This window comes from Peromyscus maniculatus, chromosome 12 (assembly GCF_049852395.1).
Source record: "Peromyscus maniculatus bairdii isolate BWxNUB_F1_BW_parent chromosome 12, HU_Pman_BW_mat_3.1, whole genome shotgun sequence".
NCBI classification, from domain to species: Eukaryota; Metazoa; Chordata; class Mammalia; order Rodentia; family Cricetidae; genus Peromyscus; species Peromyscus maniculatus.
Genome location: NC_134863.1, coordinates 5,092,857 through 5,109,464, shown reverse-complemented (window position 1 = coordinate 5,109,464; position 16,608 = coordinate 5,092,857). Strand labels below are relative to the sequence as shown.

The following is a 16,608-nucleotide window of genomic DNA, read 5'->3' as shown; positions in this document are numbered from 1 at the left end:
GCTGTGTCTGGTGACAGTGGCCAGGACTGCTTCTGCCAGCGGCTCTGCCAGGAGCTGGGTGCACGGCCCAGGAGCCGGGTGCGCGGCCCAGGAGCCGGGTGCGCGGCCCAGGAGCCGGGTGCGCGGCCCAGGAGCCGGGTGCGCGGCCCAGGAGCCGGGTGCGCGGCCCAGGAGCCGGGTGCGCGGCCCAGGAGCCGGGTGCGCGGCCCAGGAGCTGGCTTTTGCGTGTATTGTTGGTTCGGGAGCCCCATCCACAGCAGCTGGCAGGAGGAACATGAGCCTCCTGAGACCCAGAGTGATGTCAGTTCCTTGCACTGCCTCTGGCTAACTGCCGGACCGTCTCATTAGCTGTGTCCAGTCTGCTTGTGAATTTGCTACTTCTCTGTGACACACACACACACACACACACACACACACACACACATCTGCTGGCTCTATAGTTTCTATAGCATCATTTCTCAGAGAACTTTACAAAAGTTCTTTTTGTACTCTGTGAACCCTGGTTTGTTCTCTTGTTACTTTTTCTACCCTACTTCTGTTTTCCTGACTGCTTTTGTTTTCCTAGAATCAGCATGGCCAGTTTGTGATATGCATGTCAATCTTTCTTGATAGCCAAAGTCACCGAATTTCAGGGTCCCTGGCCCCAGAGCGAGACTCTGTCTCTGTTTCATGGAATGCTAGGTACACACAATTTCTCAGAGACCCCCCCTTTTAATTAAAAAAACATTATGTGTATGAATGTTTTGCCTGCATGTTCATGTATGCTCCATGTGTGTGCCTAGGACCCACAGAGGCCAGAATAGATGCTCTGAGACTAGAGTTACAGATGGTTGTGAGGCACCACATGGGTGCTGGGGATTGAACCTGGGTCCTCTGGAAGAACAGCCAGTTTTGTTTCTTTATTATTATTATTATTATTATTATTATTATTATTATTATTATTTATTTTTATTTTATATGCATTGGTGTTTTGCCATGAGTATTGGGTCCCCCTGGAACTGGAATTACACAAAGTTGTGAGCTGCCGTGTGGGTGCTGAGGCCTGAGCCCAGGTCCTCTGGAAGGACAGTCGGTACCCTCAGCCACTGAGACACTGGAAGGACAGTCAGTGTTCTCAGCCACTGAGACACTGGAGGGACAGTCGGTGCCCTCAGCCACTGAGACACTGGAAGGACAGTCAGTGCCCTCAGCCACTGAGCCACCTCCCCAGCCCCACAGCCAGTTTTCTTCATCACTAAGCCGTCACCCCAGTTTGCCAGATAGTCTGGGGGCGGACACATTGTGGCATTGTCCATGGCAGGCTTTCTGAAGCCTGCCTGCTTCCCCGGGGCACTCAGGCAAGCAACAGCCGTGGCAGGCTGTGGCCTGAGCTGGCTCTACCACCGTGGCAGGCCTGACGTGGTGGAGACAACCAAGGCACAGTCAGCACAAATTCCATTTCATAGGCCCAAGAATTAGAATTTCCAGTGTCTGTCCCAGGGATATCCCTGGTTTCCCTGGCGCTGGGGCCTCTTCCAAGGCGGTAGTAGCTGTTAGGATTTCTAAAAAGTAAGACTGTCTCCAGGTCTCCAGACCATGCTTTTTCCTGATGTGCCCACAGAGGCTTGGAAGGCCCTCATCTAGAGTGATGATGCCCTATGTAGCTACATGGAGACCTGGGACATAGCTGCCCTAGCCTATAGAGGCTGGGCCGGGCCTGGGTTTCTCGTGCTGGTCTCCTGCACAGAGCGCCATCAAGAACCTGACCCACAGACCCACCTCACGTGTGTGCTGCCTCCTAGGGAGGTACCCAAACTCAAGTGGCCACGCCATGCTTAGCACCTTAGTACTAAGGCCACGGCACTGACCCTTCCCAAACCTGGGTGTGAACACAGCCTGACCCGACCTCCCAGCTACCCTGACCTCCAAGGCATCTTCCGTCTGTGCCTTTGTGAAAGGGGTGGTCTCCTGTGGACACACATGTGCTCACACAGACAGTGTCACGCTGTGCACAAATACCATACACAGGTGCGCGTGGACATAGAATGTACATGTCTGCAGAGTGACACACACATTCCTGCACTTAGGCCTCACATCTGTGCACACTGCCCCTCTACTCACTGCTCGGCCACCTCAGTGCTGGAACAGTTTCTTGGTTGTCCCAGATTTCAGCTGATGCATTGGCTGTGTCCTGGAACTATGACACCAAATCATTGCACCTGTATATATTTCAGGGTTCTTTGAGTCTTCTTTCCAGAGTTGGTGCATCTAGATTGGGTCTAATCTCAGAACTAGAAAGTATGGGGAAATGCCTTCTGGGCCCCAGAGGCTCTGAGGCATGGGGTCCATGCTCACATAGCACCCAGGTGTGTGTGCACATGCCCAGCACAGGTTTCTGCCTACTGATGTGGGTATGTAGAACAATAGGTCCTTTGGGGTGGTAGGAGTGTGTGCTGGACAAAGGCCTGCAGGACTCTGTGTCACAGATCACCTCAGGTGAGTGGGCCGGCCTTGGGGTGCCGTGGGCCGAAGTGAAGTGTCTCCCTCAGTGCCATTTTAGGGGAGTGGATTTGCTGTCCCTTACCCTAGCTTTGTGTGTGGTTCCTGTTGCTGCTGTTGTCCCTTCCAGCACACACACACACACACACACACACACACACACACACACACACACACACACCGTGTGGTGTGCCCAGGGTCAGGGAGTGTCGTGGTGGCGGAGTTACCGGACCTGGTTCTCACTTGTCCATCCCATTCCTGGTAGTGTATTCTGGGCCACTGAGGCATCTGAAAGGCCCCGTGACACTGCTGTTCATGGCTCACTGTTCTCCTTTTCCCACAGACCTTGTGACCGTGTGAGCAAAGCCTCCCTTGCCACCCATGTGCATCATCTTCTTTAAGTTTGATCCTCGTCCCGTTTCCAAAAATGCATACAGGTAATGAATGCCCTTTTTCCGCCTCTGCCGTGCTGCTGGGCCTGGGGTACATGGCTGCTCCTCACCACTGGGGTGCCATGTATGGAAGAGACGAGGGCAGGCTGCTGGGTGTGTGGGCCTGGTCTCTGGAGGCAACCTGCACAGGCCTGGCCTGGCTGTCCTGGACAGTGGCTGCTTAGCGTGGGGTGCTGGGAGGGCGGAGTGAAGGGGTGCAGTCCTGTGGGTTGTGATCAGGGTCACTGCTGCAGAATTCGGGTGGTGATGGCAGTGAGTTGGTTTGGGTGAGCGATCTGGAGAGCGGCAGATTGAGGGAAGCATCCGTGGGTTTTTGGCTCTCAATCTGAAAAGTGAGGAACCTGGAGTACCAGCCAAGGACTTGGGAGACAGTGGGCAGGGAAGGGTGAACTGGGGGCCCGCCCGCCCTGCTCTTCCCTACATGTGAACTCAGGGAGCCCCTTCATTCCCCAGGACATGTCAGCGTTTATTTGTCCATGTAGAGAATATGGCAGAGAATTAACCCACAGCTAGAAATGGACTTCAGAACTCCTCTCTCACGAATTTTCCTGGAGTGTTTTCAGACTTTTAAGATGCATTATAGCAATGACCTGAGTGGTTTCAGTGAGGTTCTCATGCTGAGTCACTATGCAGAATGGCAGAGGCACCACCGTGCCTGTCACAGTGACTGAGTTTCCTCATTTCAGGACAGCGATAGGAATGCTGGGAGTTAGCATTTCTCTTCCTGCAGAGAACAGGCAGCATAGTTGGATCAGGCTGAAGGCGGCAATTCTAGTGGCCCCTGGCAGAAGATCTAAGGGAGTCAGGGTCCAGTCTGCAGGTGGAATCCCGCAGGGAAGGTGATGGGAAGTACACCTAGGGGCTGGCTGGTGAGAAGTGAGCAGACTGTGAATCTGCAACAACAAACAGGAGAAACAGCCCCGCTCCAGTGCCCAGAGCAGAGCCCTGGGTGTCACTCCCGCATTAATCCACAGTAGAGGTGCTGGGGAGATGGCCTGCTGCTCTGCTAGAGGACACCACCCACTTGCAGTTCACAACTGTCTGTACCGTGAATTCCAAGGAACACAGTGCCCTCTTCTGGCCTCACTGGAGTATCTGGTGTAAACCAGTATCTGGTTTACACCAGATACTCCAGTGATGCACAGATATATGTAGGCAGAACACCATAAACACACAATCTTTAAAATTAAAAAGCTGGGTGGCAGTGGCACACTCCTTTAATCCCAGCACTCGGGAGGCAGAGGCAAGCAGATCTCTGTGAGTTCGAAGCCAGCCTGGTCTACAGAGTGAGTTCCAGGACAGCCAAGGCTACTCAGAGAAACCTTGTCTTGAAAAAATGAAAAAGAAAGTAGTCAGTAAGTATGGATCTGAGCCTTCACGTACTGAGCTGAGCAGTGGTTCAGCCTGCTCCTCTGCTGTCCCCCCTTATGTTCATGGAGCTCCCTTGCACCAGCAAAAGCAAAGTTGGGTTTCCATCTGGGGTGACCCAGCCCAACAAACAGTTCCTTAGTCTTGAGTGGCACATGAATCCCGGGGTTGGCCAGAGCCCACTTGATACTTTGTTCCTTGAAGACCACCTGCAGGTAAAATTAAAATGGGAAGAAAGAAGGATAAGAAATCGGCGAGTTTACATCACGTACAAGTAGGAAGTAAAGACCCGTGAGAGTCGAGTGTGCAGCACACCCCTGGAATCCCAGGCACAGTGGGCTCAGGCCGGACAACTCAGACTGGCAGCAAGAGGCAACACCACCACCGTCCCTTTCCTGGGTCACCATGTGTTCACTGGCTTCCTCTCTACCATGCTCAGAGGTTAACAGATCCATAGGGCCAGAAATCTCTGTCCAGCTTTAGGGGGCTGGCGTTTAGCTGTTCCTCTTCCTGCAGGGAATACTCAGAGCCTGTGCCTGTGGCCAGCTCCACCCACCTCATCCTTCCAGCAATCCTGGCCTCCGGGGGCAATCTCTGGGACTTACCAATCACCACCTGGGGCCTCACTGGAAATCACCTTCACATCCAATTAGTCTGAGACCCTGGGGGCCAACCTTTATTCATTCAGTTGGAAACCAGATGTGGTTCACATCTTTTAATCACAGCACTTGGGGGATGCAAGCAGGAGGTCCAAGGCCAACCTGGACAACATGAAATTCTGAAAGAAAAAAAAGATTGATCACCAAGCCAGACTTGGTCCCCAGGGCTTACTATTGACTGCCACAGGTGGCTTTTGAAGTGGGAGAAGTCTCCTTGGGTTTGAATGAGAATGGTTCCCATAGGCTAATAATTGGTCCCCAGTTGGTGGAACACTTTGGGAAGGATTAGGAGGTGTGGCTCTGTTGGAGGAGGAGTGTCACTAGGGGATGAGATTTGGGGTTTCAAAAGACTTGGGGCCATTCCCAGCATTCCCAGTGACTCACTCTGTCTCTAGTTTGTGGATCAAGATATGAGCTGGGGGCAGGGTGGGGGAGGGGGAGTGGGTGGAGAGATGGTTCAGTGGTTAAGAGCACTGGCTGTTCTTTCAAAGGACCTGGGTTCAGTTCTCAGCACCCACATGGCAGCTCACAACTGTCTGTAATTCCAAAATCTGACACCCTCACTGAGAGGACACCCTGGCAGTGCTTCAGATTTCTGCCATGTTCATGAAAGACACAGTCCCCAAAGAGCCGTATAAACATCCCTAAGGTCTAAAAGAAGTAAACACACATGCAGGCAAAACACCAATGCACATAAAATAATTATAAAAAAAAAGTATGAGCTGTCGCTGTTCCTGCCACCATGCCTTTGCTTGGCCATCGTGGACTCTGACCCTCTGAAACTGTAAGCCCCAAATGAAACACTTTCGTTTATAAGCTGCCTTGGTCATGGTGTTCTATCACAGCAACAGAAAAGTAACTAGACAGCTGTCCACAACCACAGCATATTATAGTTCCTATGTTTAAAATTCTAACTCCAAGCAGGTGTAGCAGTTCAGGCCTTTAATCCCAGCACTCCAGAGAGAGGTGGACCTCTGAATTCCAGGACAGCAATTTCTCACAGCTATAGACTGAGACTCTGTCTAGAAAAAAACCAAAAAGTGAAAAATAGAAATCCTAACTGGCAGTACATCAGAATACAACTCTCTTTAGAGACAGACCTTCAAAGAAATGATTGAGGTCAAATGAAGCCACGTGAGTGGGCCTGAATCAGCACTCTGGGTGTCCTGAGAAGAGATGAGAAGACAGACAGAAGAATGCCGGTGTGAACAGAGAGGTGGAAGACAGGCCCCTGGTGGGAACCATCCCTGCCGATGCTGTGATCCTGGACTCCCAGCCCGCAGAGCTACAAGACAATGAACTGCTGGTGCCGGAGCTGCCGGCCTGTCGTGATCCACTATGGCAGAGGGGAAGCCGGTGCTCCGAGATCAGTCAGCTTTCCCGGGGGACTTTGTCCTGTACTTGGATGCTCATATCTCCAAGGAAGACGCTTCGCTGCCGGCTTACAGCACACTGGTCTGTGTTTCTCATGGAGGTGAAGAGGCCTAACAGACCTCACTAAATCAGCCCTGAGCAAGTGAATGAACACGAACCATATTTTCCCAGCTTGGTGGATGAAGTTCGCTTCTGGTAGCTCCAGGGATGTCCAGTGATGGTGACAGGCTGCAGCCGTCACCTCCGTTGCAGCCATCTAGCTTCTGGCTTGTTCACTGAGAGGACGCCTGGGCAGTGCTTTACATTTCTGCCATGATCCCAAAAGACAAAAGTCCCCATAGAGCAGTTTAAACGTCCCTAAAGGTCAGAAATCTCCCAGGTCAGAATCATAAAATACAGTACTGGAGCCAGGCAGTGGTGGTGCACTCCCTTAATCCCAGCACTTGGGAGGCAGAGCCAGGCAGATCTCTGTGAGTTCGAGGCCAGCCTGGTCTACAAAGCAAGATCCAGGGCAGGCACCAAAACTATACAGAGAAACCCTGTCTCAAAAAACAAAAACAAAATACTGGAAAAGATGCTTGAAATTCTTGGGGTTTGATGTATAGATAGCTCAGTGGTAGAGAGTTGTCTTCCGTCCTCAACACTGCAGAAATAAAATGCAGTCAAGCCATTATTGGAGCTAAGGGTTGAACGCAGGCCCTGACTTCAACCCAGCAAAATGCCTCCTGAAGGACTAGGTCAAAAGCGAAGCAATAAATGCCGATTACTCTGGCTGGTAATTGTGTGTATCTCAAGATCTATAACTGATTACATGAAATACTCTTACAGACAACCTAACAGCTTTGACAAGATTGACCATTAACCACAGTAAGTCAGTGTACCCTGTCCACTCACCCAAAGAGTCATGAGCTGGAGAAACTTGCATTTTTTTATAAATGGAAATGCAGTAAAAGCATGCCCTTCCATTAACTGGGGAATTGTCAATGTTTAACTCCCATGCACAAAGCTGAAAATGACGCATTCTAACTGAAAATGTCTTTCTTGAGCATGTGGTGTTCATGCATGTATGTGGGTGCACGTCTGTGTGGAGGTATGCATGTGCACATGTGTGCATGCGTTCGTGCACATGCATGTGGAGGCCGGAGGTTCATGTTGCAAGTCTTCAGACACTCTTCCTTATGCATCGAGACAGAGCCTCAGTTGAATCCAGAGCTCGCCGATGTGGGTAGCCCAGCTTGTCAGCTTGCTCCACGGCTGGAGTTAAAGACACCCAACCTTCACATGGGTGCTAGGAACTTGAGCTCAGAGCACAGATGAACCTTCGTGGGTACTGCAGTCCCTCCAAGTGTTAGCTGAGGAAGTTGTCTCTCCTCTCATCTAGGACTTGATGTGGGTGCTCATCTCCCTAGCACATCCCTGAATTACAAAGTCCCCACCAACCATCGGCAGTTCAACCTGTGATAAACAACCCAGCAGTTAGTGTTCTTCAGTAATTAGGCCAACACATTTCTTGCTTAAAAATAGGCGATTGAGGTACTGGAGAGATGGCTCAGCAGTTAAGGTTTGATTCCCAGCACCCACATGGCAGCTCACAGCCACCTGTAACTCCAGTTTCAGGGAATCCGGTTCCTTCTCTGCCTCCATGGACTGCCTGTGGGTAATGCATAGACACACATGCAGGCAAAGCACTCATCCACAAGAATAATAAAAGGAAAAAGGTTCAAGGAGAAAGACTTTTTTCTTTTGGTTTTTCGAGATAGGGTTTCTCTGTGTAGCCCAGGCTGGCCTTGAACTCGAGAGCAACCTGCTTCTGCCTTCTGAGTGCTGGGTTAAAGGAGTGCACCACTACAACCTGGCTATATAATTTTGAAAATCTTTTGTTGTTGTTGCTTTATTTCTTCTTATTTTATGTGCATTTGTCTTTTGCCTGCGTGTATGTCTATGTGAGGGTGTCAGATCCCCTGGAACTGGAATTACAGACAGTTTTGAGCTGCCATGTGGGTGCTGGGAATTGAACCAGGGTCCTCTGGAGGAGCGGCCAGTGCTCTTAACCACTGAGACATCTCTCTAGTCCCAAGAAAAAATATTTTTAAAAAATAAGTAGTTGGACATCTTCAGACAGAGGGTTCTGCTTAGTCAGCTTTTCTGTTTTTCTTTTCCTTTTTATTTATTTGTTTCACATTGCCTTTATTTGAATTATGTAAGAATCAGTTCCTAGGGTCAGCAGTCCCTGCTGGGTTCTGGGCATAGAGCTTACTAAGAGCACAGACTACCAGTAGGAGCTATTAGGTGGAAGTTTCTGTTCCATCTGCCAACTTTATTAGCATGGCACTTTCAGGTCCTGCTTGCTCCCTGTGCATCTGGTTGGCAGCTCCAGACCCCGCCCCTCTTCATCCCTGCATTCTCCTAGTCTGGCTCTCCTACTTAACCTTATCCTGTTCAGCTACTGGCCAGTCAGCTTCTTTATTAAACCAATCACAGTGGCATATATTCACACAGTGTAAAGGAATACTCCACAGGATTCCCTCTTTTTGTCTAAATAAAAAAGGAAGGTTTTAACTTTAACATAGTAAAATTATATACAACTAAAACAGTTATCAAGTAAGAATTACAGTTACCATATCCAGTTCATTTGTATTTGGCAAAATTAGAGAAAATACTCCATTTCCTATCCTATTTTGGTGAGTCTAAAGTTTTATATCTAATTTACCTTTTATCATAATTAAGGAAAACTATAATTATAACTATCAAAGACCCCAGAAGGGTGAAATGTTACCTAATGACAGGGACATCAGGCCACCTGGACAGTCACCCTAGGTTCCTCTGCAACGTTAGAGCATCCAACTCTGCAGGTCTAGCATATCTGACAGACTTTCCTGTGAAGCAGGGAATTCTGAAGGACTGTCCTACCCTGTCTTGGCAAAGTTCTGCAGTCTCCTTTCTTACATCCTGCTGGTCCAGTTTGGACAGTAACTGTCAGCAATTGAGGCAAGGGCAGTTTGTTTGCCCACAATGCTAGTTTTTGCCATAAAGAAAGCAAACTCCTTATGGAGATTCTTCGATGCCCATCATGTTTTCTGGAGTACACTGGTGCTGCCAGGAGCAGACATGTCTTACTGTCATAAAAAGTCTAAGTTATGTGGACTGGAGAGATGGCTCAGTGGTTAAGAGCACCGACTGCTCTCTCAGAGGTCCTGAGTTCAATTCCCAGCAACCACATGGTAGCTCACAACCACCTGTAATGAGATCTGGTGCCCTCTTCCGGCCTGCAGGGACACATGCAGGCAGAGTACTGTATACATGATAAATAAATAAATCTTTAAAAAAAAAGAGTCTAAGTTATCAAAACATTTTAAATGCCATGTTCTGTAGGTCTTTGAAGTATTTAAAGATTGCCTATCTGTCTGAAATATATCTCTGTATATCTAGAAAACCTAACTAACATGACTTTAAGTCTAATAGTATGGGTGACTGTTAGCCTTTTATTATCCTAAATAGCTTTTAAGGACTAAAACTTCACATTGTATAGGTACGAGCTGTATAGGTAATACCTTAAGCAAAAATAGAAACAGATGTATAAGGACAATAACCTCAAATTTATAACAATATACAAAAATATCTCAAACAGCTGGGTTGTGGTGGCACACACTTTTAATCCTAGCACTTGGAAGGCAGAGCAGGCAGATCTAAGTGAGTTCAAGGCCAGAGTGGTCTATAGAGCGAGATCCAGGACAGGCACCAAAACTACACAGGAAAACCCTATCACAAAAAACAAGAAAGAAAGAGAGAGAGAGAGAGAAAGAATCTTAAACAGAAATAGAAACATATACGCAGTGTAGCAAGAATGCCCTCAACATACAAAAATCCATATCATTGTAAATTATTTAAGAGTCGTAGTTGCTTTTTTAGTTTGAAATTGATTCAATAATCTACCTTTTTATCCTATCATTTTTATATCATATCCTCCTTTTTTCCTTTAGAAAGAGATCTTTGAATTTAACTCTTTTGTTTAGCTTTTTTTTTTTAACTATCACAATAACAACTTGTAACCAACCTGCCTTAAATGATAATAAACATCCATAACCCATTTTTTAGGAATGTGGGCATAGTTCTCTAGACTACTTCCTGTTGGTTGGGGGTACTGGTAATCTTTGAGGGAATTTGGGAAAATTTAGGATAATTGTTAAGTCTTGGCTGTAGTATTCTGTGAGGCTGGATCACTCAGTCAGCAGTCTAGAAGCTGCTCTGGATACTAGATCACCTGGACCATCCCTGTCTGGTCCCCCTGCTCTGAAAATACATAAACTTCTAAAGGTAACATATGTATCTGCATTAACACAAGTATAGACTGTACATTGTACATAAATCAGCCTAGGATGGTTTTTTTGGTTATGTGTTTAAGCAGGTAAAATATACATTATGTATCTTGTAGTTCTAGGTTTCTTTATGTCTGTAGTCAGGATTTCAGGGGGGTCTTCCTTGATCAAACCTGATTTGTTTGTTTTTTTTTTTCTCTGTGTAGCTTTGGAGCCTGTCCTGAAACTCTAGACCAGGCTGACCTCAGACTCACAGAGATCTGCCTGCCTCTGCCTCCCGAGTGCTGGGATTAAAGGTGTGTGCTACCACTGCCTGGCAAGACTTTATTATTTTAAAACTATATGTTTCTTTTTTATGATGTCTATACCTTCTCTTTTCTCTCCCAAGCCTAGGTATATTTTTAAACAAACTATAACCCACTTAGAGACTTTTTTTTTTTCTAAATCTGTCCTTCACTGAGCATCTGTAGCCTTTTCTGTCTGCATGAGCAAAATTTAAACTGCTGTGTAACTTAGATCATGGAGTGGTCCATGATGGTGGCTGGTTCCTCCTCCTCGGTTCCCTGAGAGTCTAGTCTCATGACAGAGGTATGTTTACCGCCAGCTCTGGGAGCCATGTTTACTGCCTCAACTCTGGGAAGTTTGGGGTCTGCGTGGCTGGTATCATACCACCCATTGCTCATAAATCCCATTTAAATGTTTGGTAGCAGGGCCTCTGAAAAGAGCCTCCCTCGGTTTTTGCTGCTAGCCCTGAGCCAGGAAGCTTCTCTTAAAGGAACCACACCTCTGGTCACCGCCAGCAAACAGAGTCCATTGGAGAAAAGGCAGTTACCAAGAAGCTGTGTTTGACTCCGTTTTTGTGTGTTTAGAATTCTTTCCCAAGCTCTCTCAGGTTTTATGTGGATGTAGTTGTGCCACGTTGGAACACCATTTGTGGACTGAAGTTTCTGTCCCATTCATCAGCTCCTGAATAACTGACAGGGAAACTTAATGTTACTTATAAATGCTCTGCCAATAGCTCAGGCTTGCTACTAACTGGCATCTACACTTTAAGTTAACCCATAGGCCTTACTTATGCTCTGCCATGCGGTGGTACCTTTATTAGCATGGCACATTCATGTCCCGCTCCCTATACGTCTGGCTGGCAACTCCAGACCCAGCCCCTTTTCATCCCTGCATTCTCCTAGTCTGGCTCTCCTACCTAACCTTATCCTGTTCAGCTATTGGCCAGTCAGCTTCTTTATTAAACCAATCACAGTGGCATATATTCACACAGTGTAAAGGAATACTCCACAGCAGGGGCTTCCTGGCCCCACTGTCCCCAGTTCATTGTCAGGGCAGGACCAGGTGGAAGCTGACCCTATCTCTGGAAGAATGGGGCCTCCCAGCCAGTCCCCATGTCATCACTGAAGCCTGTGCCTCAGGAGCTATGATTTCTTCCCTCTTAGCCACTGTGTGGACTCACCCTGGCATTGCTGCCAAGGTGGGAGACAACTCCACCCCAGAAGGGGCAGAGCGGATTGGGGAGACACGGGCTCGTTGGAACTTGCCTGTTGACGGTGCAGAGAATTGTTCTGTGGGTATCTGCATCTTACTTAGGGTTCTGTTGCTGTGAAGAGACACCATGGCAAAAAGAAAGCACTCAACCGGGCCGGCTTACATTTCAGAGGTTTAGTCCATCATCATCCTGGTGGGAAGCATGGCGGCGTGCAGGCAGAGATAGTGTACTAGTGGAGAATTCTACATCCCAATCTGTAGGCAGCAGGAAGAGAGAGCCACTGGGCATGACTTCAGCATCTGAAACTTCAAAGCCCACCCCCAGTGACACGCTTCCTCCAACAAGGCCACACCTCCTAATAGTGCCACTTCTGTGAGCCTATGGAGGCCATTTTCCTTCAAACCACCACAGTCTATCTCAAGGATAGTGACTACCTCTCCCTACCTTGGTGACTGTGCTGTAAGTGAGAATTAGGGGCAACAGACTAGGGCAGTCTGGAAGTGGTGAGGCTTCCACAGGAGACCCAGAGGGCTCAAGGGCCATTTCCACTCTTTTTCCAAAACAAGATGTAGCTGCTGATGTCCAGTGTGTCCTCAAGCTCCTTTTGATGGAAGCGCACATTTCCAGGTCGGCTTGAGTGTCTGCAGTGGGCGGGGCAGATAGGTGGAAGGAGGAAAATGGCCTGTCCTCTGGCTTGGCCCCTGTGTGTGCCTGGTGATCCATGAGGAATCCTTACTGGCCTGACCCTCTTGGAGTATGTCATGGAATGAGACTGTCCCACAAGACCTATAGATCTGTCTCCTCAAGCTGAGCCATGAAAACCTGTCAGTGGCTATCAGGCAAAGCCCAGAGGTACAGCTGCAAGCCTCCACGCTGCCTCTATAGCAGCCTGAGAGATGTCCACTCAGGTAATGTAGTAAAGTGTGGTTGTGATTTTTTTTTGTAAATGGAAGTTTCATTGTATAACCCTGGCTGGCGTAGAACTCATAGAGATCTGCCTCCGCCTGTCTAGTGCTGGGACTAAAGTTGTGTACCATCATGTCTAGCTTGACTTCACAGAAAAAAATCTCAGGGTGAGTCAACATGAAGCAGAGTTAGAGTTTATTGAGAAGAGATTTTTTTTTTTTGTGTGTGTGTGTGTGATATATATTTTTTATTTTACAATACCATTCAGTTCTACATATCAGCCATGGGTTCCCCTATTCTCCCCCCTCCCACGCCCTCCCCTTACCCCCAGCCCACCCTCCATTCCCACCTCCTCCAGGACAAGTCCTCCCCCGAGGACTGTGATCAACTTGGTAGACTCAGTCCAGGGAGGTCCAGTCCCTTCCTCCCAGACTAAGCCAAGTGTCCCTGCATAAGTTCCTGGTTTCAAACAGCCAACTCATGGAATGAGCACAGGACTTGTTCCCATTGCCTAGATGCCTCCCAAACTGATCAAGCCAATCAACTGTCTCACCTATTCAGAGGGCCTGATCCAGCTGGGAGCCCCTCAGCCTTTGGTTCATAGTTCATGTGTTTCCATTCATTTGGCTATTTTTTTTTCAATAATTGAGTAAAACTGAAATTTATTATATGCCGCAGTCGTCCTAGGGACCTCCATGCTATATATATAGCCTCTATGGTTCTATGGGTTGTGGTCTGATTGTTCATTTTATATCTAGAATCCACCAATGAGTGAGTACATACCATAACTGTCTTTCTGGGTTTGGGTTACCTCACTCAGGATGATTTTTTCTAGTTCCATCCATTTGCCTGCAAATTTCATGCTTTCATTGTTTTTCTCTGCTGAGTAGTACTCCATTGTGTATATGTACCACATTTTTTTCATCCATTCTTCCGTTGATGGGCATCTAGGTTGTTTCCAGGTTCTGGCTATTACAAATAGTGCTGCTATGAACATAGCTGAGCATGTATCTTTATGGTATGTATCAGCATTCTTTGGGTATATGCCCAAGAGTGGGATGGCTGGGTCTTGAGGTAGTTCGATTCCTAATTTTCTGAGAAACCGCCATACTGATTTCCACAGTGGTTGTACAAGTTTACATTCCCACCAATAGTGGAGGAGTGTTCCCTTTGCTCCACATCCTCTCCAACATTGGTTGTCATTGGTGTTTTTGATCTTAGCCATTCTAACAGGTGTAAGGTGGTATCTCAGAGTAGTTTTGATTTGCATTTCTCTGATGATTAAGGATGTTGAGCATTTCTTTAAATGTCTTTCAGCCATTTGTAGTTCTTGTTTTGTGAATTCTCTGTTTAGCTCTTTAGCCCATTTTTTAATTGGACTGTTCAGTGCTTTGATGTCTAGTTTCTTGAGATTTTTTTAATTAATTAATTTATTAATTTTTTTTTTTTTTTTTTGATTTTTCGAGACAGGGTTTCTCTGTGTAGCTTTGCGCCTTTCCTGGGACTCACTTGGTAGCCCAGGCTAATTTATTAATTTATTAATTAATTTATTTATTTTTTAAGTTACACTCATGATATTAATCACATTTGTGGTATTCATAGATTACATTCGCAGTATTCATTCAATTTTACATATATTTTAAATGTCAAATGTCATTTCTTGAATGGGGTAGGAGGTCTTAAATACAGGCTTACAGCACAATGGGAGGACCCCGGAGGGCAGAAGTTCCCTACTGATGTTTTACAATCTTGCATCTAAGCTGTTAACGCCCATTATTCAGGATACACAGACAAGGAACTTCCCTTAAGCATTCAGGAGGGTGGAACCTGGCAGGGAATTAGCATTGGGAGGATATCAAGGTCAAGGTCCGCAAGCAAGGCAACAGTTACCCAAAACGGAGGCCAGGGCCCTGCAGGTTCCCCTTTTATTAAAAAATGAGCTTCTGACTTGGGTTTCGTGGGACGTCAGCAGGTCACCTTACCCATCATGGAGACGTCTGCCCAGGCCACACAGGTGCTCTGTCTTAGGTTGGTGAGTGCCACCCAGGCTTTACCCCTTGAGAAGAGATTTTTAACATAGATTTTGGCACAGAGGTTAGTAGAGACCCTTGGGTACTACTACCAGGGCAAAGGTATGGGCTTCCCCAGACATGCCTCAGTGTCTGCAGTATATGATTCCGTTGCCTTCTGAAGGTCCATCGCAAAGGTGTAGGATACTGTGCCTTGTGAAGGCACGTCTCAAAGGTGTGTATGATTCTGTACCTCCTGAAGGCACAACTCAGAGGGTTGTAAGGACTTCAAGGATAGAGTGGCTGCTAAGGGGCGCTGGGTGAGAGTAGCTGATAAGATAAAGTCACATGGGTAACAGAAGATGCTTGTACTGTGAACAGATTTCAGTCTTGTTTGAGATTCTCAGCAAACTTCAGACTTATATCTGGAAAGGTAACAAGGCCATGCTCAAGGACATAAATGATCAGGCCTTACATGGCTCATTGCTATTTTAACACTTATTTGGGAAAAAAAATCTATATAAAAAGAACATTGTCTCTTTTTAATGTCTCTTTTTAAAAACATTTATATTTCTTACTTTAAATTATTTATATTTTTTATGGATATGTGCACGTAAGTACAGGTGCTCCCAGATAACAGAGATGTGGGATCCCCTGGAGCTGGAGTTACAGGCGATTGTGAACTTCCTGGTGTGGGTTCTGAGAATCAAACTCCAGTCCTCTGGAAGAGCAGTCTGTGCTCTGAACCACTAAGCCAGCTCATGTACCTGCCCTGTGTAGGCAGTCCTAACGGTGAATGTTAATTGTACTAGAGTTCTCAACTCTGAGTTGGTGAGCTACTTCAGCCCTTTCCGATCTCACATCTCCTTGGTTTCCTTCCTGTCCTGCCTCATGCCTACACCTCTTCCTCATGCCTGTCTCCTGAGCAGGGGCTCTGCCACAGTTTCCCAGGAGCTGCCTAGAGCGCCTGTGGATATATGGCAAGGGGTGAGCGGTTCTTATTCATGCTGCTGCTGCTGAAAATTTACTGTTAGACCAGAGAGGCTGGAGGTGCAGCTCCGTGGGGAGCATGTGCATTTCAATCCCCAGGACATGGCTTCCCTTGATTTCCTCTCCCAGGCTCATCTTGGCAGCCAACAGAGATGAATTCTACCACAGACCATCCAAGTTGGCAGACTTCTGGGGGAACAACAGTGAGATCCTCAGTGGTAAGTGTCTCTTCACACCTGGTGAGCAGCTGTGTGCTGTGTTCCCCGAGTTTGGCGAGGCGGCACCCACGACTAAGGCCCTTAATGATGCTGCTTCCACATGCAGATGCTGAATGCATAAGTAGACATGAGTGGCTTTGGGGATTCAGCCAGCCCTAGAATCAGGCATCCTTTAGAACTGACCGCCCAGTACGTCCCATGTGTCTTCACATGCTGTGGGGTCCTGGAAGAAATGGTCAGCCTGTGAGAAGGAACCACATTGCTTGGTCTTTGGAGCATTGCCATTGTGTGTATGTATCTATGTGTGTTTTCGTATCTGTGTTCATGTTCCTACCTGCAC

At 47.4% G+C, this 16,608-nt stretch overlaps 1 protein-coding gene across 7 annotated transcripts in view; it reads left to right on the top strand.

The window, feature by feature from the left end:
* The window catches only part of Tango2 (transport and golgi organization 2 homolog), a 53,349-nt gene that overhangs the window by 21,524 nt on the left and 15,217 nt on the right, over positions 1-16,608 (top strand). For 3 of the 7 annotated variants that reach the window (XM_006994469.4, XM_015987928.3, XM_006994468.4), the window contains exons 2-3: positions 2,822-2,915; positions 16,180-16,268. In XM_006994469.4, the coding sequence (XP_006994531.1) occupies positions 2,860-2,915; positions 16,180-16,268 (145 nt within the window). In that variant the 5' untranslated portion in view covers positions 2,822-2,859. Of the gene's footprint in view, positions 1-2,821; positions 2,916-7,159; positions 7,199-10,853; positions 10,944-16,179; positions 16,269-16,608 lie in introns of all 7 variants that reach the window. The other 4 variants (XM_076548479.1, XM_076548481.1, XM_042259027.2 and 1 more) reach the window with 3 other exon arrangements.